General features: G+C 43.6%; 1 protein-coding gene across 7 annotated transcripts in view; it reads right to left on the bottom strand.

Annotated features, from left to right (window-relative positions):
• LOC310851756 (protein NKG7-like) overlaps window positions 1-22868 on the bottom strand; it is a 32924-nt gene extending 10056 nt beyond the window's left edge. The window contains exons 1-6 of one of the 7 annotated variants that reach the window (XM_083754433.1): window positions 17637-17732; window positions 16557-16606; window positions 15283-15513; window positions 13790-13936; window positions 12741-12854; window positions 10462-12411 (exon numbers count right to left, since the gene is read on the bottom strand). In XM_083754433.1, coding sequence (XP_083610559.1) covers window positions 12365-12411; window positions 12741-12854; window positions 13790-13936; window positions 15283-15463 — 489 coding nt within the window. In that variant the 5' untranslated portion in view covers window positions 15464-15513; window positions 16557-16606; window positions 17637-17732 and the 3' untranslated portion in view covers window positions 10462-12364. Of the gene's footprint in view, window positions 1-4173; window positions 4231-10461; window positions 12412-12740; window positions 12855-13789; window positions 13937-15282; window positions 15514-16556; window positions 16745-17636; window positions 17751-22726 lie in introns of those variants that run through there. The other 6 variants (XM_083754431.1, XM_083754434.1, XM_083754432.1 and 3 more) reach the window with 6 other exon arrangements.
• Window positions 22869-27066: the final 4198 nt, after the last annotated feature.

Raw genomic sequence — 27066 nt, 5'->3', positions numbered from 1 at the left:
GTTTCAGTTGTGGTGAGGATCCTGTCTGATATGTTATGTACTGTTTGTTTCATGGGTTGCTGTGGAGGGTGGCCGGGCTTCTGGCGTTTCTCTAGTTTGTGGAGTTTGTTGGTGTGTGTGTCTGTCTTATGTGAGGTCTCCGTTTCAGCTCTCCAGACGGCTAGTTGTTTGCATTTGTCCCAGAGTGCAGGGTGGATTTTGTTACAGAGTTTGAGGTGAAGAGTGAGTAGATCTTTGTTGGTTTGGTCTAGTAGGTATCTTTTCTTGTGTAGTTCGTTTCTGATTAGGGATAGTTCAGATCTGGCTGACACAAGCCACAAAACCACAGCTCGCCCCTATACACGAAGCCAAGCCAAAGCACAACTAAGTGCAATACAGCCATCTTCTCAGGAAAACTCTTCACAAAGTTCAAGAGGTCAAGACACAAAGACTTTAGCAACTAATCCACACCTAATGACCCACCTAAGTGGTACTCAGGATATCACTCAAGAAATCACTCAAGGTATCTCTCAAGTAATTAAGGAACAAAAGAAGAAAAGGCACACTAGCCTGGGAACTTCCTCTCTGCCCAGAACATTGGAGGCTAGACACCACACCCCCTCTACAGTATTTATAGGAACTCAAACATTGAGATCCCGCTCTGTTCCAGTAACAAGAAGCCGAAAGCACCAGCCTGAAGATGACGAGTGAGACCTCGTCGAAACGTCGCCTAGACACCCCAACTTTTACACGGGAAGACACCCGAGGACACCAAAACCTGCATTCCTGTACCCGTGAAAATCTACGAAAGCATATATATATATATATATATATATATATATATATATATATATATAAGCATATATATATATAAGCATATATATATATATAAGCATATATATATATATATATATATGCTTTCGTAGATTTTCACGGGTACAGGAATGCAGGTTTTGGTGTCCTCGGGTGTCTTCCCGTGTAAAAGTTGGGGTGTCTAGGCGACGTTTCGACGAGGTCTCACTCGTCATCTTCAGGCTGGTGCTTTCGGCTTCTTGTTACTGGAACAGAGCGGGATCTCAATGTTTGAGTTCCTATAAATACTGTAGAGGGGGTGTGGTGTCTAGCCTCCAATGTTCTGGGCAGAGAGGAAGTTCCCAGGCTAGTGTGCCTTTTCTTCTTTTGTTCCTTAATTACTTGAGAGATACCTTGAGTGATTTCTTGAGTGATATCCTGAGTACCACTTAGGTGGGTCATTAGGTGTGGATTAGTTGCTAAAGTCTTTGTGTCTTGACCTCTTGAACTTTGTGAAGAGTTTTCCTGAGAAGATGGCTGTATTGCACTTAGTTGTGCTTTGGCTTGGCTTCGTGTATAGGGGCGAGCTGTGGTTTTGTGGCTTGTGTCAGCCAGATCTGTGTAGGGATTGCAGGGGGGTGCAGCATCCGGAGGTGCCACCATGGATTGGCTAACACAAACCCAAACTTTGGCTCAGATATGTTGACGACACCTTTGTAATTTGGCCACACGGGAAGGAAAAACTGGATAGCTTCCTCACACATCTCAACAACTTACACCCCAAAATACAATTCACTATGGAAATAGAAGCCAACAACCAACTTCCCTTCCTTGACGTCCTAATCTACAAAAAACCTGATGGCTCCCTAGGACACACTATCTACCAGAAAAAAACACACACCAACCGCTACTTACATGCACAATCACACCACCACCCTGCACAAATAAACTCCGTAGCCAAGACTCTCATCTCCAGAACCAAACGCCTGGCTGACAAAGACCACTTGACAACTGAGTTACAGAATCTCTCAAATGTGTTAATTGCCAATGGATACCAGCAAAACAGGATTACGAAGCTAATCCAAAAGGAAACACCCCCCAAAAACCAAGACACAGAAGAAAACAATGGCATGGCCCTCCTTCCTTATATCAAGGGCACTACAGATAAAATTAGCAAAATCCTCCATAAACACAATATCAAAACAGCCTTTTGCACCAACCAAAAAATAGCCAATATCCTCAGAAACCCCAAGGATAAAATCCAGTTGGAAAACCAAGGGATCTATGAAATACCCTGCAAAGTCTGCCCAGCCACGTACATTGGACAAACAAACAGACGAATAAATGCACGTATCGCAGAACACAAGAATGCCGTCAAAAAAGAAGAAAAAACTTCCTCTCTTTTCCAACACATGAAAGAAACAGGACACGAAATTAATTTTGCAGATTCCAAATTGCTCTTTAACACGGAACATCACCACAAGAGAATAATCATGGAAGCCATCGAGATAGAGAAACACCCTCACAACATGAACAAGCGTGACGACACATCCCGCTTGCCAGACATCTGGAAATTAGCCCTCCCCACAAAAACTGACACCAGATCCAGAGGCACACAGAACGCCAACACCAATCAACCACACCAGACCCAAACCCAGACCCTCTCCACAGATGAATTACTGACACCATCCAGTAGCCAATCCATGGTGGCACCTCCGGATGCTGCACCCCCCTGCAATCCCTACACAGATCTGGCTGACACAAGCCACAAAACCACAGCTCGCCCCTATACACGAAGCCAAGCCAAAGCACAACTAAGTGCAATACAGCCATCTTCTCAGGAAAACTCTTCACAAAGTTCAAGAGGTCAAGACACAAAGACTTTAGCAACTAATCCACACCTAATGACCCACCTAAGTGGTACTCAAGATATCACTCAAGAAATCACTCAAGGTATCTCTCAAGTAATTAAGGAACAAAAGAAGAAAAGGCACACTAGCCTGGGAACTTCCTCTCTGCCCAGAACATTGGAGGCTAGACACCACACCCCCTCTACAGTATTTATAGGAACTCAAACATTGAGATCCCGCTCTGTTCCAGTAACAAGAAGCCGAAAGCACCAGCCTGAAGATGACGAGTGAGACCTCGTCGAAACGTCGCCTAGACACCCCAACTTTTACACGGGAAGACACCCGAGGACACCAAAACCTGCATATATATATATATATATATATATATATATATATATATATGGCTAATTTTGAGTAATATTTCTGAAATAATAGATTGTGGCGGAAAGGAAATAATTGGCTTTAGTAGAAAGATTTGAAGATAATAAGTATAAATATAATTTAAATTCTAAATTTAAACGTATATGGTTCGAAAAGTAAAGATTAAGTTAAAGATAATATTGATAAATTTGAAATAGATTGTTAAGATAAATTATTCTGTTTTTGATAAATATGGGAAGAATTTGCTGAAACAATGATTAAATTGGAAGGGAGGTATGAGGAGGTCTAAGACACAAGATAATGAAATGAAGCTATTTTGAATCTTGTATATTCTTTTCTCTTTTTTCTCTTTTTTCTTTTTACTATTTTTGTTTGTTTATGTTTTAAATGTTTTTGTATCTTGAAAATTTGAATAAATATTATTTTTAAAAAAGGACCCCAACAGTTTAGTCTAGTCACGGACGACTCTGGGGTTGCGGTGCTCATCTTGCTTTACAGGCCGAGGGAGCCGGCATTTGTCCACAGACAGTTTTTCTGGGTCATGTGACAAGCAGGACTAAGCCGCTTCTGGCGTAACAGAACACCGAAACCAGAGCAGCACAGGGAAACATCGTTTACCTTCCCGCTGCAGGGGTACCTTTTAATCTACTTGCACTTTTTGGCATGCTTTCAAACTTCTAGGTTGGCAGGAGCTGGGACCGAGCAACAGGAGCTCATCCCGTTGCGGGGGTTTGAACCGCCGACCTTCTGATCGGCAAGCCCAAGAGGCTCAGTGATTTAGACCACAGCACTTTTCTAGTCTCCTACTTTCAACTTCTGATGTTGCAGGTGTTGCAGAAAGAAGCATTAGAAGTTCACCCTCCTGAGAGGCCTACAGCAGATTCATACCTTCCAGATGAACTGGATATGCAGTAGTGGCTCCACCACTTTCTAAATACCTGGGATGGATAGTATGGGTTTGAATTGTACCTTTTATCATGTCAATACATTTCAGTGGGTCTACTCTGAATATGACAGTTGGAGTCCACCAATAGGATTCTGTGTGGACTTTTCCTTTCAGCTCAAGTTTTCTTGGCATAGGATCTGTGGGATTTGTTCAGGCACAGTCTACAGCTCTGAGTTTGGGGCTTGAGGGGACTGTGGAATCAGATGCATATGACCCCAAGGATACCTGCAACAAGGCTGGCTATGGCTGAGGTCCTGGCCCGGGAGAGGAAGCCAAACTGGATTCAAGCAACAGCATTTTGCATGGACATTTCAGCTTGGCACAGTCTTCAGCTTTGTGAACCGGGGCTTAAGGGGCTTGAACTGACTGGAAGCAGATGCTTATGACACCCCCCCCCCCAATAATACCTGCAACAATGCTGGCTATGGCTGCACTCTTAGCCTTGGAGATGGAGCCACACTGGAAGTCAAAAAATGTTCCACAAAGAATAATGCAAGAGACAGCTCCAGCGATCATCCCAAAGAACATGAACGCTCGGGTGGCATGGATGAAATCTTGAAGGAAGGAAGAGAAAGGAAGAAGGGGGTTAAATGCCCATAACAGCCAGGGAGACCAACAGTAGGCAGTGCCAGAGGCCATTTCAGGCAGAGCCAACCCCTGGCAGGTGCCCCATTTGCCCTAATGGATCAGGCTCCTAAAATAATAATAATAATAATAATAATAATAATAATAATAATAATAATAATAATAATAATAATAATAATTACCGTAATTATTATTTACACATCTGGCTGAGTTTCCCCAGCAATTCTGGGCAGCTTCCAATCGAATGTTAAAAACAATACAGCATTAAATATTAAAAACTTCCCTAAACAGGGCTGCCTTCAGATGTCTTTTAAAGATAAGATACCTTCTTATTTCCTTCACATCTGAAGGGAGGGTGTTCCACAGGGTGGGGGCCACTACCGAGAAGGCCCTCTGTCTGGTTCCCTGTAACCTCACTTCTCGCAATGAGGGAACTGCCAGAAGGCCCTCGGAGCTGGACCTTGCTGTCCGGGCTGAACGATGGGGGTGGAGATGCTCCTTCAGGTATACGGGACCGAGGCCGTTTAGGGCTTTACAGGTCAGCGCCAACACTTTGAATTGTGCTCAGAAACATACTGGGAACCAATGCAAATCTCTCAGGACCGGTGTTATGTGATCCCGGCGGCCACTCCCAGTCACCAGTCTAGCTGCCGCATTCTGGATTAATTGCAGTTTCCAGGTCACCTTCAAAGGTAGCCCCATGTAGAGCGCATTGCAGTAGTCCAAGTGGGAGATAACCAGAGCATGCACCACTCTGGCGAGACAGTCCATGGGCAGGTAGGGTCTCAGCCTGCGTACCAGATACAGCTGGTAGACAGCTGCCCTGGACACAGAATTGACCTCCACCTCCATGGACAGCTGTGAGTCCAACATGACTCCTAGGCTGCACACCTGGTCCTTCAGGGGCACAGCTACCCCATTCAGGACCACGGAGTCCCCAACACCCGCCTGCCCCCTGTCCCCCCAAAACAGTACTTCTGTCTTGTCAGGATTCAACCTCAATCTGTTGGCCGCCATCCATCCTCCAACCGCCTCCAGACACTCACACAGGACCTTCACCGCCTTCACTGGTTCTGATTTAAAGGAGAGGTAGAGCTGGGTGTCATCTGCATACTGATGAACACCCAGCCCAAACCTCCTATTACTTAGCACCATGATTATTTTATTTATTTAGGAATATCCCTACCCCACCTACTAACCAAAGTTTTTGAGGCAGGTTACAATAAGTTCAAAACACTATTTAAAAAAGGCAGCGGTGCAATCATCAAAACAGCTCAGAGTCTCCCCTAACCCCTGTTCTCCAGCGCTCCAAGAAATGCCAGCCTGCAGCTGCATCGTCAATATGTCCTCACTGGGTGGCTGCTGTTGTCTCTCACAGCTCCAGCCCTCCTGGCAGATGCAGGAGTTGCTGGTTCATGTACTTGACATTTCAAGCACTGCAGTGGTTCATTTGACGGATCCATGTGCATCCCTTCTGTGCAAGGAAGGAATTTTTGACTTGAAGGAGCAGTGCAGTGTCTTTTGGCTGAATCTCGGGCAAGCCCTTGGGCAGCATTCACCACAGATTTCATACTCAGGGAAGGAGATGTGTTCCAAAGGAGATGTGGGAACTCACATCCTCATGCCCTCGCCAGCTCCTTGTTTACACTCCAAACACGGCCAGAAGCTCATTGCGACTGCGCCAAGTCTCCCCATAACCGTCCCCATTGCAGTGAAGGTGTCCTGTCATTGGTGATGCTTCAGGCCTGGCATTGCAGTGCTGGTGTACTTGCAGGTGGCAGCTACTGCAAGCAGGAAGCTACCGAAGAAGAAGCACTTTCTGTTTTGCCTCAAGTGCCGAAACCTCTCAGTCCAGCCCTACATAAATTATACCATAGTAAAGGCAGAGATGGGACTCACTGCTGCAGATTACTGTCGCCTATTTCTTTGCTTCCTGCAGCAGCCATTTTGTGCTGGCTTCCAGGGCATATTTATCAAAATATGATTCCCAGTGCCTAAGACAGAGTAAATATGTTATCCCTGTTCACACTGGACTTTCAGGGAGTTGAAGAATGATGAAGTGCCCCACATACTGCTGCATGCCTTAGAAATGAAGATCAGTTCAATCAGCTTTGGAATACCGCACCTTAAGTACTCCTAGCAAAAGACAGAGAAGATCTTACCTGCCACAACCATCCCGATAGGATGGCAATTAGGAATACACACATTCCAGAGGCCAATGTTCCAGAGGCCAATTTGCTGCCAGTAGTCTCAGCCCAGGGCGATGAGGAGGAGGACAAGGCTGATGAAAGCACAAATCACAGCGCTGATCTGCAGTATATGCATTGTGAGAACGGTCAGATCTGAGACTGAGGAGCACAATAGGGATGGTGAACCTGGGGAAAGGAGACATCCACATTATTCCACATCAGTGGCAGTTTGTGTTCAGGTGTGCTTTAAAGATGCACATGTGCTCAGAGGCCTGCCGCAGATTGTGCTGTCCTGAACAGAAGAGGTTTTCAGGCTGCGCAGACTACAACAGGCCTTTGGATTTTATATGTTCTGGGTTCTGAGGGCAGTTTACAAATTTTAAAAAACCCTGGGACTTCCTTCTCCACCCTGTTCTCATAAAGGGTATATATTATACATAATGTGTGTTGCTTAGTGCAATAAACTTTATGTGTAATATGTAAAGTACACATCCTTCTTGCCCGCTTTCCAGAAACAGCTACGAACTGCTCAAGGGAGGAGGCAGGCAGTGGCAGACACCGAGAGGCAACGGGGTGCTCCCTCACCACTGCCGCCAGCGCTCGAGACAAGCACCAGCTCATTCTCTTTCCTGAGCTCAGTGGTGGCAGCACTGGCAGGGGAAATAGGGACATTGTGGGATCAAATCAGTAGCCAGGCAAGGCAAGAAGCCACGAATTAAATATAAATTATTAACAGATATAAAGGAAAGAGGGGGCTTCGCCTTGCTGGATCTGAAACTCTATTATGAAGCCTCACGTTTATGTTGACTAAAAGAATGGTTGACATTGAAAAATACAGATATATTGGACATAGAAGGATGGGACAACAGATACGGATGGCATGTTGGATGGCACCCATATCTACGTTACGATAAAGTACATAGGATTTTTTAAAACCATATACCGTAATTTTCGCTCTATAAGACACACTTTTCCCCCTCCAAAAATTAAGGGGAAATGTGTGTGTGTGTTATGGAGCGCATACAGGCTCCATGGCTTCAGTGAAAGCAATGCGAAGCCTTGCTGCTCTCCGGAGGCTTCTGGCGGCTATCCATCAAGCCAGGAGAGCAAGAAGGGTCGTGCGCACCGACCGCTCTTGCTCTCCTGGCTTTGCTTCACTGGAGAGGCGCTGTGCAGTTTCCCTCTCTGTGCAGCGCCCCTTCAGCGAAGCGGGAGGAGAAATGGAAGTTGCTTCGTTTCTCCTACCGCTACGCTGAAGGGGTGCTGTGCAGAGAGGGAGAGAATTTTTTTTCTTCTTGTTCTCCTCTAAAACTAGATGCAGCTTATGGTCGGGTGCGTCCTATAGAGCGAAAACTACGCTAATTCAAAAATCTCTATACACAGTATGGGTCAGATATAAAGACTTTGTATATATAAAGACACCATGGTGGCTTTCACTGATGGAGGCCTTTATGGTAAAGAGGAAAAGTATGGAACCAAATTGGGCAACATATAGAAAAACTCTAAAAGAAGAACAAAGCCAATTTTAAAAAAAACAAAAATTGAAACAATTAGACATTATTGCATGGACTGGTTACAATATCATCAATTAAATGATGTGTTTAAATTAGATAAGAAAATTGGATTTGAAAACGAGAGGTATCAAAATTAGGAAAGGAATTATTACAGAACAAAAGGAAAATATCATCAAAACATATAGATTATTGCTGGATTGGAAAGTAGAAGACTAAGAGATCAAAAAAGTGATGATCAAATGGGCAAAAGATTTTGGAAATCCTATCCAGATGGAGGATTGAGAAAGATTGTGGTAAAAAGACTAAAAATTCACGGCCTGCTATACAATAAAGGAAAATTTCATGAAAATGCTGTATAGGTGGTACATGACCCCCATAAAATTGGCTAAAATATATAAATCAAAATCAAATGTTTGCTGGATGTGTAATCAAGGGGAAGGAACAATGTACCACATGTACATGCTTATTTTGGAATACTGTCTATGATGAATTTTTTAAAACGTTTAGACAAACATTGGGGGGGGGGTGTCCTTGAAGCCTTTCTCCTAGTCATTATGCGAATCAATATCCCAAAGCATAAGAAAAAGGTGTTCTTGTATGCTACAACCGCAGCAAGAATGTTAATTGCAAAGAATTGGAAAGGGGATACACCAACAAAGGGAGAATAGCAAAATAAACTGTGTGAATATTTGGAATTGGCAAAAATTAAAGCGGCAATAGGGTATCAACCCTACCAAAAACTTTAAAAGAAATGGGAATGTGTAAATAGCTATTTGGGAAAACATTGTTCCCAACACAACACAATTTCACCACTGAAACTATATTAGCATTTCAGCTTTCCCCAAGGGCTGGGGGTAGGGGGAATCCGAAATTCTTTAATCTGGATTCCACCCTGCCAGGTTCCTATCCAGGAACTGTGCTGGAAATGCAGAATTTCAAAGTTTTAAGTTTTAGGTCTCCTTCCAGATCAAGACAAAGCATTTAGTAGATCGCTGAAACAAGGGATCAAGGGAAAAGAAAAGAAAGTCTAAATGAAGGACCTAAATGAAATAATGTGTCGCCTAACAACTTTGTGCTGCTACTACCAGGGGCGAATGAAGGCTAACCGACACCCAGGGCGGAGAAACCACCGGGTGCACACGCATTGCGCCGCTACATGAGAGGCATGTGTGGCGTCGCTATGTAGGGTGCATGTGTGGTGCCACTATGCACAGCGCATGTGTGCGACACTGTGCATGCATTTTACGTAGCGGTTTGCTGCCAGCGCCGCCTGAACGCCACATGGGTGGTGGTCGGATCCTCTGCCTGCACCTGCAGCTGTGAACGAAGGATCCTCCACATTTGGCGTGATGGTTGCTCATACTGCTGAGCCCAGGGGAGGCAGGGCGAGCACCCCACCGGGTACCTTCTTGTCACCCTCCCCCCAGACATGGCACATGCCCCCCTTGTGACGCCACTGGCTACCACCACCTCCCACCCCACCCCCTCTGTAGGTATGTTGAGTCTGATGGTACACCAACGTTTGCTGGTGCACAGATCCAGAGGTTGGGAATGGGTCTCTAGGTGAGGCCCTCTGTTACTGCCTAGTGACGCCAACTCTGGTTGACAAGCTGGTGAATGATTTCTCCAAATGGGTCTCCTTTGCCTTTTGATGCGGTTTGCCTTCCATAGAGCAATAATAGTGGTCCAATCTGCATACAAATCCAGGACTGCTTCACTTTCAAAAGTGGATCGAACAAATGTATCAGCAAAGTAGGCATCGTCAAAATTAGAACAAAGAAGTTTATATGTAGCCCAGTGCAAAAAAATAAATAAATCGTTTTTAGTCCCTCTCATTTCTTCCCTGTATCAAAATTCACCAACCTTCAGCTACTGAAAAAATTCCATTTCCCTCCCGCATAAATCTAGAGAAGTTTAATCCCACCTGGCTCAGAATGCCTTCCTCTTTTCTTCAGGTGAAGTCTTCACTCTGGAACAAGGGCCAGGCATGCTCTGACTCCACCACCCATGGGAGTGCCCTTTTCCCCTCTGCAGAGGTGGGGGAACCTATTCGGAAGGTCCGCCCCCAGAGGCTGATGGATCCAGTGGGATTCCAAACGGTTCTGTGAGGTTTTCTGGCTGATATGACTGGCACCCATGTCAAAGCTCTGGCTGACCTCTGGAACAACTGAATGGCTTGGGCTATTGATATGATCACTCTCCCACTTTGTGGAGCCGGAAACTGATTTACATCACAATTTTATTTCTTATTTATTTAAGACATTCCTACACCGCTTAATCATTTACCTTTTCAAGCAGTGGGCATTTTTAAAAAACCAACTTACGGGATACAGGAACATCAAACAATAAAGATGTATCAATAAACCAGCCACTACCTTAAAATGCACAATGAAACAGTACTCCAGAGCTTAGGACGAGGAAACAAGCTGGGAAATGGCTTGAGCGCAAGTGGAGGAAAGATCTATATGAATGCAACCAAACACTGGTAAGGTGTCCTCTATGCTGAAGCTTCATCTGTTGATTTCTGAACACAGAGGCAGCATTCATGACTACTCCAGAGCTTAAGATGAGGAAACAAGCTGGGAGACAGTTTGAACACAAGTGGAGGAAAGACCCGGACACTGGTAAGGGCTCATTATCGACCTGACCTAGAGGCAGCAAAGGCAGCAAAGAAGGCACACTTTGCTGCCTCCACTGCATCCTCATTATGTCATCAGGCAGAGCTTTTCTGGGGTGTATCGTGGCCCAAAGGAGGTGATAGAACCAACGGTAGCTCTTTGTGACTTGTTTGTGAAGCATTTTGAGAATAAAATCACTTGCATCCACCCAAATCTTGGCTCTGCTGTTATAGCAGATGAATCTCATTGTGAGTGGCATATACATCTGCAGACATGTCCAGAGCGAAATCTACACTTGCTGGTTTCTGCAGATCAAACCACAGCTAAAGACACAGGAGGAAGCCAGGGCATTAATTCTTATCTCCCCCTGGCCAGCTGGCACTACTATAATTAGATCTAACTGCTAGGAGCAGGGTAAGGAGTGGAGGCAGTGGACCAGATGTCTGGCCCATCAGCTTGAGGTTCCCAAAGCTGCTCAGATGCTTTCCTCATTGTAGCTTTTTTATTATAAAATCAGAGAATTGTAGAGTCATCTAGCCACAAGGGTCATCTAGTCCAGCCCCCTGTAATCTTTGGCCCAAATGGGACTCGAACCTAAGACCTTGAGATTAAGATTCTCATGCTCTACCAACTGTTCAGTTGAGTCAACATCAATATCCATTGGGTTGGGGGAGGAGAGATTTTCATTAAAGCTTGGGGGGGGCATAGAAAAAGCAATATACAACAGTTTCCATCAAATAAGTTTTTTGCAAAAACATTTGGAGGAATAAATAGGCTGTGTGTGGGAACCTTCTGTTAAAGAGAAAGTCACATCCAAGAAGACTGATTCAAATGCCAGAAGTACTGTGAATTTCGGACACAATGGAGATGAAAAGATTTGGATTATTAAAGAATACACAGGAGCGAAGGACTAACAATAGGACCCACAACTGGGTGGAGGGAACTCCAGAAGATTCTGTGGAATCCTATTTCTATATTGTATATTGATATGTTATTGTAAAATTTTAATTTGAAAAAACCAAATAAATAAATTTACAATATAATTATAATAATGTTCATCATCATTCTTAACTGGTAATAGCAGCATACATTAAGTAAATCATATTTTCCCCGCCAATTAGAGAAGTTCTGTTCTACACTGATCAGTAAATAACTTCCATTTTCTTAACCACTTTGCTGGACTTTTAAAAATGTCAGATTTGTCATTAAAGTTGCCGTGCATCCGGAATTTCCCAGACATAGCAGGTATTTGGTTCATGTCAGAAGTGTAGATCTCAGCAAATTTCAGTAACGATAGCTCAAAAATCCTTAGGGATTTTGCAAAGAAAAATCAACAACTTTGGCCAAAAAGACAAAACAGAGGTTCAACAACCTTTGTGTCTGGATTTTCACTTTTTGAAATATGGCAGCCCTACATTATATTCAGTTCCCCCCCAGCTCCAACTCGCCCCAGTGCAGGCTGTGTCTGTGTGCCCCAGGTGTCATCTGAAGTGGAAGCACAGCCTTTTCTTCATGCTGCTGTTGACACTGCCCTATCCAAGGCGAAAGCCAGCCCACCTGTCAGGAAAGAAAAGGGACTGGTTAGGGCATCAGGGGGAGCAGAATAATACACCATCCAAGATATCTGGACTGCTGACTTCGCTTCCTCATCCGTGAGGTCACAAACTTGCCATTCTAGAGGGCAAAAATATATTCTCTTCCACAGAACTACAAGGTGCATTTTGAGTCTTCTACAGGAAATGCACACCTGCATTCATCTGTGTTCAAATGGACACACTGTAGAGCAGTCCCAAACTGTTCTGAGCTAAATAACGCAGCAGACTACTCTACACAAAGGTAAACCTTTAAATAAAGATGTATATTTCCAGCATTCGACAAATACTCACCAGTTATGAGGAAGAGAGGAAATGTCGCCCAACCCAAGCCAAAAGCCCACCCATAAGGGGCAATTCCTCCTGTCTGCCCTGTGAAGATGGCCATGCCAATCATGACACAAAGAGCTAGGAAGAAAAAATACATCAGGATATCAAGTTACTTGTTAGTTAAATCCTTGATGCTGAGCTGGAAGCTACAGTTAGTGCAAAATGGAGAAGATCAACTACTCATTGGAGTGGAATATGACTGACATATACTGCGGCTGAAAGAAATGCACTGGCTGCCAATCAGCCCCTGTGCAAGGTTCAAAATTAGTGTACAAAGCCCTATGCAGTTGTTTGGCTATCCTTTTATAGTATGTGTAACATGTAATAAAAAGGTAAATGTGCCATCACTCTGCAGTTCACTTGAACAGAGACAGGTGGCGATCTAATATAGAGTGTGATGAGAGGTGGTACATGGGTGGTCTAGGTGAAATGTAGAGGGACAGCTGGAACAGGTGGCAGCCACTGCCCTGCTCTGCTGGCTCCTCTGCCAACCACCTGAGTGGCTCATACTCCCAGGATCCAGAGGCACAGATCTACCAGCAGTCCAACTGGCCATCTCCCAGTGTTGTTATTCCTGCCAGTCAATTTCCTCAGCCCACTTGGCTGAGGCAGCATGAGATGAAAGGGGGAAGGTTTTAGAAGCATGCCATACTCAAGAAGGGGTGCGTGTCAAGTTACTTGTTAGTTAAATCCTTGATGCTGAGCTGGAAGCTACAGTTAGTGCAAAATGGAGAGGATCAACTACTCACTGGGGTGGAATATGACCAACATATATACTGCGGCTGAAAGAAATGCACTGGCTGCCAATCAGCCCCTGTGCAAGGTTTAAAATTAGTGTACAAAGCCCTATACAGTCGTACCTTGGTTGTCAAGGGGAATCTGTTCAACTTCCAAAAACATTGGACAACCAAGACACGGCTTCCGATTGGCTGCAAGTGTCTACAGCTCTGATTTCTGGGGTTTCAGGGGCTTGGGCTTAGTGTGGACGCAGATGCTCAGAAACCTCATGATACCTGCAATGAGGCTGGCTTTAGCGGAGTTCTTGGTCTTGGAGATGAAGCCAAGTTGGAAGGAAAAGTAGTTGCAACAAAGGCCAATGCAAGATATGGCTCCAGCAATCATCCCGAAGAACATGAAGGCTCGGGTAGCATGGTAGAAACCTTTTGGGAAGGAAGGAAGAGAAAGAAACAAGGTTAAATGCATCTGTGGGATTTGACAATAGCCCTGCAGACATCCCATATAATACTTTCCATCAGGGATGGGTAGATCAGTTTTTATCTGACACATACCAGTTTTGCATGCTCTCTGTCCCGTTTCTGAATTAATCTGTATTTTTTTAATAGACAAGTCAAAATAAATATTCACATTTAAAGGAATCTACAACAACAAAAAAGTATTGAAATGCCTTGAGGGCACGATTTCCTGGTGGTGCTTCTACTCCTACCTGCTTGGTCAGTCCTGAAAGGGGGGCTGTCACCAGTGGTGGCTGAAGCATATGAGTACTGGTAGGGCAGATGGCAGGAAGACCAAAAGTAAGTGGAGCAAGAGGGAATGTCAGACACAGCCAACCCGTGGTAGGTGGGTGTTGGCTGAAAGCAGACAGACGTTGGTGGACCAATGCTCCATTTCCCTTAATGGGCCGGCCTCCTATTACTCAGCACCATGGTTACTGGCCTGTTGCATAACCCACTGCACTCCACAGGGGTTCATTCTTTCCCCCATGCTGGTTCATATCTCTGTTAAGCTGTTGAGAGATGCCATCAGGAGATGAAGCTGGTTTAGTCTGTATTGTTCTAAGTATCCTTTGAAGCTTATCATAGGTTTGCCAACTTGAAGACTAGCTGTGGTAGGGAAACACCTCTTCTGTGCAACTTGCCCAACGCCACCCATCTTCTCCTGCAATGCACAGCTTCGCAGAACTGAAAAAAGACACACCCAATTCACACTGAGTGACATCGGGGTCCAGTAAACCTGTCAAGAGCACAGTGCAAATGGAGTATGCAGTCCAAAGCACTCCCAGGATCCTTTGCAACATGCAAGGTTGTATATAAGGTAGGGGCTTCTTGACAGACAAAAAAAAAAAAAAAGTTTCCTGACAACATATATTAAAAATCAGAGGCAAGAGGGTTTTTTTTTGTGGAAAGTGGGGACTCATCTACACTGGTCAATTATAACGTTAAAAATGTGTTCTTAAAATGTGACACGAGAGGGCACTGTAGAGCAGTGATCCATCGTCAATGGTAAACATCATTGGGAGCTATATTCTTATAGCGTTTTTATAGCATTTCTCATATCTGTGAAAATCCAGCCTCAGTGGTAAGAACTACCATCACCTTTTAATTTTTTTGCTGCCCACCCACAGCAGCCATTTTGTGCTGGCATCCAGGGTTGAGGAAGGATCAACTGGGGCCCCCACTGCTGCATACCTTAGAGATGAACATCAGTTCAATCTACTTTGGAATACTGCGCCTTAAGTACTCCTAGCACAAGACAGAGAAGATCTTACCTTGTACGGTATTAATCGAAGGTGAATAACAAGTATAGATCGAAAAGACAGGGCCGCAAGCTACCCAGAGGCCACTGTTCGCATTGTCACTTTGCAGCCAGTAGTCTGAGCCCAGGGCGATGAGGAGGAGGAGAAGGCTGATGAAAGCACAAACCACAGAGCTGATCTGCAGTGTATGCATTGTGAGAACGGTCAGATCTGAGACTGAGGAGCACAATAGGGATGATGAACCTGGGGAAAGGAGACATCCACATTATTCCACATCAGTGGCAGTTTGTGTTCAGGTGTGCTTTAAAGATGCACATGTTCTCAGAGGCCTGCAGCAGATTGTGCTGTCCTGGACAGAAGAGGTTTTCAGGAACCAAATTGGGCAACATATAAAGAAGAACAAAGCCAATTAAAACTGGGGAATTTTGAAGCTATTAGACATTATTGTACGGATTGGTTACAATATCATCAATTAAATGAGGTGTTTAAATTAGAAAAAAAGGATTCGAAAATTAGATATATCAAAATTAGAAAAGGAATTATTACAGAACAAAAGGAAAATATCATCAAAACATATAGATTATTGCTGGATTGGGAAGTAGAAGACTAAGAGATCAAAAAAGTGATGATCAAATGGGCAAAAGATTTTGGATATCATTTCCAGATGGAGGATTGAGAAAGATTGTAGCAAAAAGACTAAAAATTCACAGCCTGCTATAGATTAAAGGAAAATTTCATGAAAATGCTGTATAGGTGGTACATGACCCCCAGAAAATTGGCTAAAATATATAAATCAAAATCAAACGTTTGGTGGATGTGTAATCAAGGGGAAGGAACAATGTACCACATGTGGTGGGGTTGTGATAAAATCAAAATATTTTGGAATACTGTCTATGACAAATTTTTAAAAATGTTTAGACAAACATTTGGGAAATCAAACAAACCCTGAACCCTTTCTCCTAGGCATTATGTGAATCAATATCCCAAAGGATAAGAAAAGGGTGTTCTTGTATGCTACAACGGCAGCAAGAATGTTAATTGCAAAGAATTGGAAAGGGGAGACTACACCAACAAAGGGAGAATAGCAAAATAAACTGTGTGAATATTTCCAATTGGCAAGAATGACAGCAGCAATAAAGTATCAACTCTACCAAAAACTATAAAAAGAATGGAAATGTGTAAATTGCTATTATGTGTTGAATAAATTTCACAAAGTCACAATTTAGATAGATATGTTATATATTTTGTGAACTTTCAACCATATGCATATCAAACAAGTTCTTTACCTCTATTTTTTCAGTCCCCTCTTTTTGCCTTTTATGGTTTCCCTATTGCCCTGTTATTGAAAGGACACAGAATAGTGGCAGGCTCTAGCTTATATGGTCACATCCTCCTGTGTTCTGTAACTTCGTCTTTGTCTCCAGACATGAGTGAGCAATTGTGTCCTCAATGCTGAAGCTTCATCTGTTGATTTCTGAACACAGAAGCAGCATTCATGAGTATTAGGCACTGACAGTTACAATATACATGGACTTGTGTCTGGTTCCTCTCTAAGAGCTTTATATCCTCTTCCCATGACTGCATCTTACTGAGCGAAATATGCCTTAGGTATGATCCAGATGCCCTTTTCTTTCCCTGCTCCTTTTCCAGGGAAAACTTCTCTTTTGCTTTAAATCTGAGCAAACGGCAAAACAGCAATCCAAAGAAAGCCCAAAGTGCTGTTTGCTCTGATTGAAGGCTAAAGAGTTGTTTTTCCCAGGGGAAAGCAGGAGGACACGAGGAAGTGTGGATAAACCCTCAGCTTTTCTGGATATTGGTATTTGTGCTCTCTATCAACCTATCTATCAGGGACTGGTGGCTTTGCCTATTTCCAGTGGATGCCAGCTTCATGGGCACTTAAGAGATCCATTCTGTACCATTTTCTGTAGATAACAAAAAGCAGCAACATTTCACATCTAAATTGTATGCCCTTTCCCCTAAAGTACACATTTTATACTCATCCATCCCACCCAACCAAATATAGATTCTGTATGCTCTGAAATGCATGTCTGCTGTAAAATGCACATTTTTGTAGTGGAACTGAGCCACAAAATTCAAAGACATGTCTAATCCAATAGCTAGCTGTGCTCCAATCTGCATACAAATCCAGGACTCCTTCACTTTAAAAAGTGGATCGAAGAAATGTATCAGCAAAGTTGGCATTGTCGAAATTAGAACAAAGACGTTTATATGTAGTCCAGTGCAAAAATAAAATAAATCACATTGAGTCCCTCTCATTGGTTCCCTGTATCAAAATTCACCAAAAAATCAGCTACTGAAAAATTTCCCTTTCCCTCCCACATAAATCTAGAGATGTTTAATCCCACCTGGCTCAGAATGCCTTCCTCTTTTCTTCAGGTGAAGTCTTCACTCTGGAACAAGGGCCAGGCATGCTCTGACTCCACCACCCATGGGAGTGCACTTTTCCCCTCTGCAGAGGCGGGGGAACCTATTCGGAAGGTCCACCCCCAGAGGCTGATGGATCCAGTGGGATTCCAAATGGTTCTGGGAGGTTTTCTGGCTGATATGACTGGCACCCATGTCAAAGCTCTGGCTGACCTCTGGAACACCTGAATGGCTCGGGCTATTGACATGATCGCTCTGAGCGCCCTCTCCCACTTTGTGGAGCCCGTTTGGCCCCCTGGTATACTCCAGAGCTTAGGACGAGGAAAGAAGCTGGGAAATGGCTTGAACGCAAGTGGAGGAAAGATCCATATGAATGCAACCAAACACTGGTAAAGTGTCCTCTATGTGGAAGCTTCATCTGTTGATTTCTGAACACAGAGGCAGCATTCATGACTACTCCAGAGCTTAGGACAAGGAAACAAGCTGGGAGACAGTTTGAACACAAGTGGAGGAAAGACCCGAAGACTGGTAAGGGCTCATTATCGAGCCGACCTAGAGGCAGCGAAGGCAGCAAAGAAGGCACACTTTTGCTGCCTCCACTGCATCCTCATTATGTCATCAGGCAGAGCTTTTCTGGGGTGTATCCTGGCTCCAAGGAGGTGATAGAACCAACGGTAGCTCTTTGTGACTTGTTTGTGAAGCATTTTGAGAATAAAATCGCTTGCATCCACCCAAATCTTGGCTCTGCTGTTATTGCAGATGAATCTCATTGTGAGCGGCATCTGCATCTGCAGACATGTCCAGAGCGAAATCTACACTTGCTGTTTTCTGCAAATCAAACCACAGCTAAAGACACAGGAGGAAGCCAGGGCATTAATTCTTATCTCCCCCTGGCCAGCTGGCACTACTATAATTAGATCTAACTGCTAGGAGCAGGGTAAGGAGTGGAGGCAGTGGACCAGATGTCTGGCCCATCAGCTTGAGGTTCCCAAACCTGCTCAGATGCTTTCCTCATTGTAGCTTCTTTATTATAAAATCAGAGAATTGTAGAGTCATCTAGCCGCAAGAGTCATCTAGTCCAACCCCCTGCTATTTTTGGCCCAAATGGGACTCGAAAATAAGACCTTGAGATTAAGATTCTCATGCTCTACTGACTCGTCCGCTGAGTCAACATCAATACCCATTGGCTTTTTTTTGGGGGGGGGGGAGATTTTCATTAAGCATGTGTGGTGGATATTTGTTTTTCCCAAATACTTCCATTTGACATAAATTTAGAAAGCTTACTCAAGGTGCCTCCAGACTGTGTACCCTAAATTTGATGTTGCATATAAATAATGTGGGTTAAAGCCATCTATTACCCTGGGACAACAAATCCATTTTTAAAAAATATTTATAAAGGAATAGCCAATGTTAATCTACTAACATAGGCTCATTAATTTAGATGAATCTACTCTGAATGGAATTCAGTGGGGTACAACCCAGACTTTGTGTGATTGGGGAGGAGTGCTGGGAAATGCATTGACAAGTGAGAAATGAGTGAGTTATTACTGGGAACACATATAAACACTTGACAAACAAATCAGGGCAAAGGCAGGATGAATGCTTATTGTAATATGACTCCCCAAGAAAGATCAGGATGGATGCTGAATGATCTAACCTTCACATAAGTTTTCTGCAAGTATATTGGGAGGAATAAATAGGCTGTGTGTGGGAACCTTCTGCTAAAGAGAAAGTCACATCCAAGAAGAACTGCTTTTCTCCCAAAACTTGCATGGGGGAGAGAAAGAGCCACATATCAAGGGATGGAGAAGAGAGAGGTTCCATTGCTTCCTATGGCTTTGCAGGGAAGTCTGCTGGGAGCAAAATTAGACCTCTTGATTCTAAATCCAAACCCAAACTTCCACCCTCATAACCAGGCTATACGAAACATAGAAGCATATAATTTAATTCATAGACCTTCTTTTCAGCTTGATGAATAGAAGATGCCTGGCTTACTCATTCCTTATCTTTAACCCAGCTACTGAAGGAATAATAATATTCTTCATCATAATGGCAGATCAAGTTGATGGACTATGCCAAAATGGCAAAAATGACTGGAAGGATCAGAAATCAGGAAGACCAAAATTGTAATAAGGAATGGGGAAAATTTATAATCTATATTAAAAACCATTGTAAACAGCTAAAAGTAATAATTAGTGGGATTGGAATAACAGTTGTAGTTTAATGCTGAATTTTGGACACAAGGAAGGTGCAAAACATTTGGATTATTATAGAATACGCAGGAAGAAAGGACTAACAACAGGACCCACAAATGGGTGGAAGGAACTCCAGGAGATTCTGTGGAATATTATTTCTATATTGTATATTTATATGTTATTGTAAATTTTTAATTTAAAAAAACAAAATAAATAAATTTACATAATTATTATAATAATGTTCATCATCATTCTTAACTGGTAATAGCAGCATACATTAAGATAATACGATACCTTAATCATCATTCCCCCACCAATTGGAGTTTCTTAACCACCTTGCCAGACTTATAACAATATCAGTTTTGCCATTAAAGTTGCCATGCATCCGGAATTTCCCAGACATAGCGGCTATTCGGTTCATGTCAGAAGTGTAGATCTCAGCAAATTTCAGTAAAGATAGCTCAAATTTCAGTAAAGATAGCTCAAAAACCCTTAGGGGTTTTGCAAAGAAAGATCAACAACTTTGGCCAAAAGGACAAAACCGATTCAACAACTTTTGTGTCCGGATGTTCACTTTTTGAAATAGGACAGCCCTACATTATATTCAGTTCCCCCAGCTCCAACTCGCCCCAGTGCAGGCTGTGTCTGTGTGCCCCAGGTGTCATCTGAAGTGGAAGCACAGCCTTTTCTTCATGCTGCTGTTGACACAGCCCTATCCAAGGCGAAAGCCAGCCCACCTGTCAGGAGAGAAAAGGGACTGGTTAGGGCAACAGGGGGAGCAGAATCAAACACCACCCAAGATATCTGGACTGCTGACCTCACTTCCTCATCAGTGAGGTCACAAACTTGTTGTTCTAGAGGGCAAAAATATATTCTCTTCCACAAAACTACATGGTGCATTTTGAATCTTCTACAGGGAACACACACCTGCTTTCATCTGTGTTCAAATGGACACACTGTAGAGAAGCCCCAAACTGTTCTGAGCTAAATAACGCAGCAGACTACTCTACACAAAGGTAAACCTTTAAATAAAGCTGTACATTTCCAGCATTCGACAAATACTCACCAGTTATGAGGAAGAGAGGAAAGGTCGCCCAGCCCAAGCCAAAAGCCCATCCATAAGGGGCAATTCCTCCTGTCTGCCCTGTGAAGATAGCCATGCCAATCATGACACAAAGAGCTAGGAAGAAAAAATACATCAGGATATCAAGTTACTTGTTACTTGTTGAGCTGGAAGCTACAGTTAGTGTAAAATGGAGAGGATCAACTACTCATTGGAGTGGAATATGACCAACATATATACTGCAGCTGAAAGAAATGCACTGGCTGCCAATCCACCGCTGTGCAAGGTTCAAAATTAGTGTACAAAGCCCTATACAGTCGTACCTTGGTTGTCAAAGGGAATCTGTTCCGGAAGTACGTTCAACTTCCGAAAACTTTCGACAGCCGAATCACGGCTTCTGATTGGCTGCAAGTGCTTCCTGCACTCAATCGGAAGCTGCAGGAGCTGCACCAGACTTTCGGCTTCCAAAGAACGTTTGCAAACTGGAAGACACACTTCGGGGTTTGTGGTGTTTGGGAGCCAAAACATTCCCGCTTTCAACAAACATGCTAAAATCCTTATCTCGGCTGGTATCTGTCCTGGATTTGAATTGATTGTGCATTATGTGATGCTGTTCTAAACAATTTTTCATATTTGTGCTTGTTATTTTTCACATTGATTTCATATGCAGTTGTTTCGCTATCCTTTTACAGTATGTGTAACATATAATAAAAAGGTAAATGTCCCATCACTCTTCAGTTCACTTGAACAGAGACAGGTGGGGATCTAATATGACGAGAGTCTAAGAGATGGGTGGTCTAAGTGAAATTTAGAGGACAGCTGGAACAGGTGGCAGCCACTGCCCCGCTCTGCTGGCTCCTCTGCCAACCACCTGAGTGGCTCATGTTCCTAGGATCCAGAGGCACAGATCTACCAGCAGTGCAACTGGCCATCTCCCAGTGTTGTTATTCCTGCCAGGCAAATTCCTCATCCCACTTGGCTGAGGCAGCATGAGATGAAAGGGGGAAGGTTTTAGAAGCATGCCATACTCAAGAAGGGAAGTGTGGTTTTCATTCAATGGAAGCCACTGCTCCCCACAGTGTGGCTTTTGAAGCAAAACCACACAGCTGCTTTCTAACTCCAACATAGCAAGAGGAAAGCAGCTGCCCTGGCAGAGCTATGAAAGCCCTTGCATCCCCCTCCCTATCTTTTGTAACTCTGAAACTGGAGGTGGAGAGTGGGGAGGGCATTGCCTTGCACCCTTAATCATATCCATCGATTTCAGTGGGTCTATTCTGAGTATAACTTAGTTCTAACTATAGTGTTTTGTGAAATCGGGTTCTCCTTCCAGAGAGCATGCGTTGTGGTGAAGTCACCACAACTGACTCTCTGTTTCTGGGCTGGCTATGTTTGGATTGCCACAGCTACCCAATTGGATTGCCACAGCTACCCTCAGAAGCATGGGACCTGTTCCAGCCAATGGGGTTGCAGAAATTGCTTCCAAGGGATAAATATATACCACTGCACATTGTGTTGAGATTCTTCTGTTTCGTTTTGTCCATTGGATCACCCGCCCACCCTCCCTATACAGTGGTACCTCGGGTTAAGAACTTAATTAATTCTGGAGGTCCGTTAACCTGAAACTATTCTTAACCTGAAGCACTACTTTAGCGAATGGGGCCTCCTGCTGCCACCACACCGCCACCACACGATTTGTGTTCTCATCCTGAAGCAAAGTTCTTAACCGGGGGTACTATTTCTGGGTTAGCTGATTTCTGGGGTTTCAGGGGCTTGGGCTTAGTGTGGACGCAGATGTTCAGAACCCCCATGATACCTGCAATGAGGCTGGCTATAGCTGAGCTCTTGGTCTTGGAGATGGAACGAAGTTGGAAAGAAAAGAAGTTGCCACAAAGGCCAATGCAAGAGATGGCTCCAGCAATCACGCCAAAGAACATGAATGTTCGGGTAGCATCGATGTAAGCTTTCAGGAAGGAAGGAAGAGAAAGAAACAAGGTTAAATGCATCTGTGGAATTTGACAATAGCACTGCAGACATCCCATGTAATACGTTACACCAGGGATGGGTAGATCAGTTTTTATCTGACACATATCAGTTTTGCATGCTCTCTGTCCTGTTTCAGAATTAATCTGTATTTTTTAATAGAAAAGTCCAAATAAATATTCACATTTAAAGGAATCTCCAACAACAAAAAAGTATTTAAATACATTGAGGGCACGATTTCCTGGTAGTCTGTAGTAGCTGAAGTTGGGTGCAGGGCAGTCAAGTGAAGTCAAGTTAAGTCAGGAACAGGCATACAAGCAGGGAACCAGGGTGGGTCAGGAGCTCAGGCAAGAAAGCAGGACAGGATTCAGGCAGGAACTAGCAACCAACAATGTTGCTCCTGCAGTTTGGGACTGGGGCTGGCTGGCTTTTATCTGCAGCTCAGGAGAGGCTGGAGGGTTACCGGACCCAGAGGCAACCTCAGCTCCCTCTGACAGGGCTGAGAGTGGAGCACCTGCAGGCAATGGGTCCTCCATCACCTCAGGAGCCAGAGCAGACTCAGCTGATGCCTGCACCTGAGGATCCAGCACAGGCAAGGACCCTTCAGGCTCATGCCCCAGCCCTGGCTCAGCTGGTTCTGGAGGCGGGGAATCCTGTGCAGGCTGGGATCCCTCAGGTTCAGCATCTGAGTCTGAATCCCAGGCCATCACAGTGCAATCCAAAGCACTCCCAGGATCCTTTGCAACATGCAAGATTGTATATAAGGTAGGGGCTTCTTGGCAGACAAAAAAAAAAAAAAAGTTTCCTGACAACATATATTAAAAATCAGAGGCAAGAGGGGTTTTTTTTTTTTTGTGGAAAGTGGGGACTCATGTACACTGGTCAATTATAACGTTAAAAATATGTTCTTAAAATGTGACACGAGAGGGCACTGTAGAGCAGTGATCCGTCGTCAATGGTAAACAGCATTGGGAGCTATATTCTTATAGTGTTTTTGTAGCATTTTTCATATCTGTGTAGATCCAGCCTCAGTGGTAAGAACTACCATCTCCATTTAATTTTTTTGCTGCTCACCCACAGCAGCCATTTTGTGCTGGCGTCCAGGGTTGAGGAAGGATCAACTGGGGCCCCCACTGCTGCAAACCTTAGTAATGAAGATCAGTTCAATCAGCTTTGGAATACCGCACCTCAAGGACTCCTAGCACAAGACAGAGAAGAACTTACCTGGTACTTCTTTTATAAAAAATGGAAGACAAGTATTGAACAAAAACTCAGTACTGCAATATGCCCAGAGACCACTGTTCTCCTTGGCACTTTGTATCCAGTAGTCTGAGCCCAGGGCGATGAGGAGAAGAAGAAGGCTGATAAAAGCACAAACCACAGCGCAGATCTGCAGTATAAGCATTGTGAGAACGGTCAGATCGGAGACTGAGGAGCACAATAGGGATGGTGAACCTGGGGAAAGGAGACATTCACATTATTCCACATCAGTTGCAGTTTGTGTTTAGGTGTGCTTTAAAGATGCACATGTGCTCAGAGGCCTGCAGCAGATTGTGCTGTCCTGGACAGAAGAGGTTTTCAGGCTGCGCAGACTATGACAGGTGTTTAGAATATATATGTTCTGAGTTCTGAGGGCAGTTTGCAAATTAAAATGAACCTGGGACCTCCTTCCCCACCCTGTTCCCCACCTGCAGCAGCAGACACAGAGAGGCAACGGGGTGCTCCCTCACCGCTGCCGCCATCACTTGAGACAAGCGCCAGCTCATTCTCTTTCCTGAGCTCAGTGGTGGCAGCACTGGCAGGGGAAATAGGGACAATGTGGGATCAAATCAGTAGCCAGGCAAGGCAAGAAACCATGAATTAAATATAAATCATTAACAGATATAAAGGAAAGAGGGGGCTTCGCCTTGCCGAAACTCTGAAACTCTATTATATCTGAAACTCTATTATGAAGCCTCATGTTTATGTTGACTGAAAGAATGGATGACATTGAAAAATACAGATATATTGGACAAAGAAGGATGGGACAACAGATACGGATGGCATGTTGGATGGCACGCATATCTAGGTTACGATAAAGCAAAAGTACATAGGGGGGTTTTAAACCATGTAATTCGAAAATCTCTATACACAATATGGGTCAGATATAAAGACTTTGTATATATAAAGACACCTTGGTGGCTTTCACCAATGGAGGTCTTTTCAGTAAAGAGAAAAAATATGGAACCAATTTGGGCAACATATAAAGAAGAACAAAGGCAATTAAAACTGAAAAAAATTGAAGCAATTAGACATTATTGTACGGATTGGTTACAATAGCATGAATTAAATGATGTGTTTAAATTAAATAAGAAAATTGTATTTGAAAAGCAAATATCAAAATTAGAAAAGGAATTATTACAAAAAAAGAAAATATCATCAAAACATATAGATTATTGCTGGATTGGGAGGTAGAGGATGAGGAGATCAAAGAAGTGATGATCAAATGGGCAAAAGATTTTGGAAATCCTATCCAGATGGAGAATTGGGAAAGATTGTGGCAAAAAGACTAAAAATTCACGGCCTGCTATACAATAAAGGAAAATTTCATGAAAATGCTGTATAGGTGGTACACGACCCCCAGCAAATTGGCTAAAATATATAAATCATAATCAAATGTTTGCTGGATGTGTAATCAGGGGGAAGGAACAATGTGGTGGAGTTGTGATAAAATAAAAAATATTTTGGAATACTTTCTATGACGAATTTTAAAAAATGTTTAGACAAACATTTGGGGGGGAAGACCCTGAAGCCTTTCTCCTAGCCATTATGCAAATCAATATCCCAAAGGAGAAGAAAAAGGTGTTCGTGTATGCTACAGCCGCAGCAAGAATGTTAATTGCCAAGAAAAGGAAAGGGTAGACTACACCAACAATGGGAGAATAGCAAAAAAAACTGTGTGAATATTTGGAATTGGCAAGAATGACAGTGGCAATAACCCTGCCAAAAACTTTAAAAAGAATGGGAATGTGCAAATTGCTATATGGGAAAGCATTGTTCTCAAATCAAACCCTTGATATGTGTTGAATAAATTTCACAATTTAGATAGATAAGTTATATATTTTGTAACATAAAGATAATAAAGATAAACAACACAATTGAAAAGAAAAAGAAGATAGAAGATGCTGTAATGAGGTGGTGGGAAGTCACTGGGGAAGAATTATGAAAAAGATCTGGTTTATAAATATGAATAGTATATGTTAAAAATAAGAATTTGACTATATGACTAACAATGGAAAAATCTAATAAAAAGCATTTTAAAAACAAAAGAAACAAATCATGATTCCAAATTAGCCATGATTCCAGGATTCATGATTCCAGGATTGTCCCTGGACAATTGGGGCACTTGGAAGGTATGGTGGTTCTAGAAAAGAGCCTGGAAAGCCTTTGCCCATCAGTGTAGACCAGGGGTAGTCAACCTTTTTATACCTACCACCCACTAATGCATCTTTCTTGATGGTAAAATTTTCTTACCGCCCACTAGTGCTCGTTGGAAGGAGGATTCAGCTTGTGTCATAGAACCCCCTACGTCCCACCTGGAATCCTGAAACGCCTACTAGTGGCACCGCTTGAATGCCACATGGGTGGTGGCGGGGTCCTCTGCTCGCATCTGCAGTTGTGAACGGAAGATTCTCCACATGCGGCGGCAGGGGTTGGCGGGGCAAGCTCCCCACCGGGTGCCTTCTTGTCACCCCCCCAGACATGGCACCCAGGGTGCTCCATCCCCCCGCCCCCATGCGACGCCACTGGCTACCACCACCTCCCTCCCTTCCACACCCCACCCCCTCTGTAGGTTTGTTCTGCCTGATGGCACACCAACATTTGCTGGTGCACGGATCCAGAGGTTGGGCATGGGTCTCTAGGTGTGGCCCTCTGTTACTGCCTAGTAACTCCAGCTCTGGTTGACAAGCTGGTGACTAATTAACCTATACGATTTCTCCAAATGGGTCTCCTTCGCTTTTTGATGCTGGTTGCCTGCCAAAGAGCAATAACCGAAGAAATATATTTGTGTGTTTTTGAAGCACTTTTATAACTTTGCATGCAGATGAATGAGCAGCGATAGGGGCTGTTGGCGGTTTCGTATGCCTCGCTCCCATAATCATTGACAGATATTTTAAGAAAAGAATTCTATGC

The sequence above is a fragment of the Podarcis gaigeae genome (genome assembly GCF_964106915.1).
Source record: "Podarcis gaigeae genome assembly, chromosome: 8".
Classification (NCBI taxonomy): Eukaryota; Metazoa; Chordata; class Lepidosauria; order Squamata; family Lacertidae; genus Podarcis; species Podarcis gaigeae.
The sequence above is the reverse complement of the archived record's forward strand: the minus strand, read 5'-3'. Positions and strand labels throughout refer to the sequence as shown.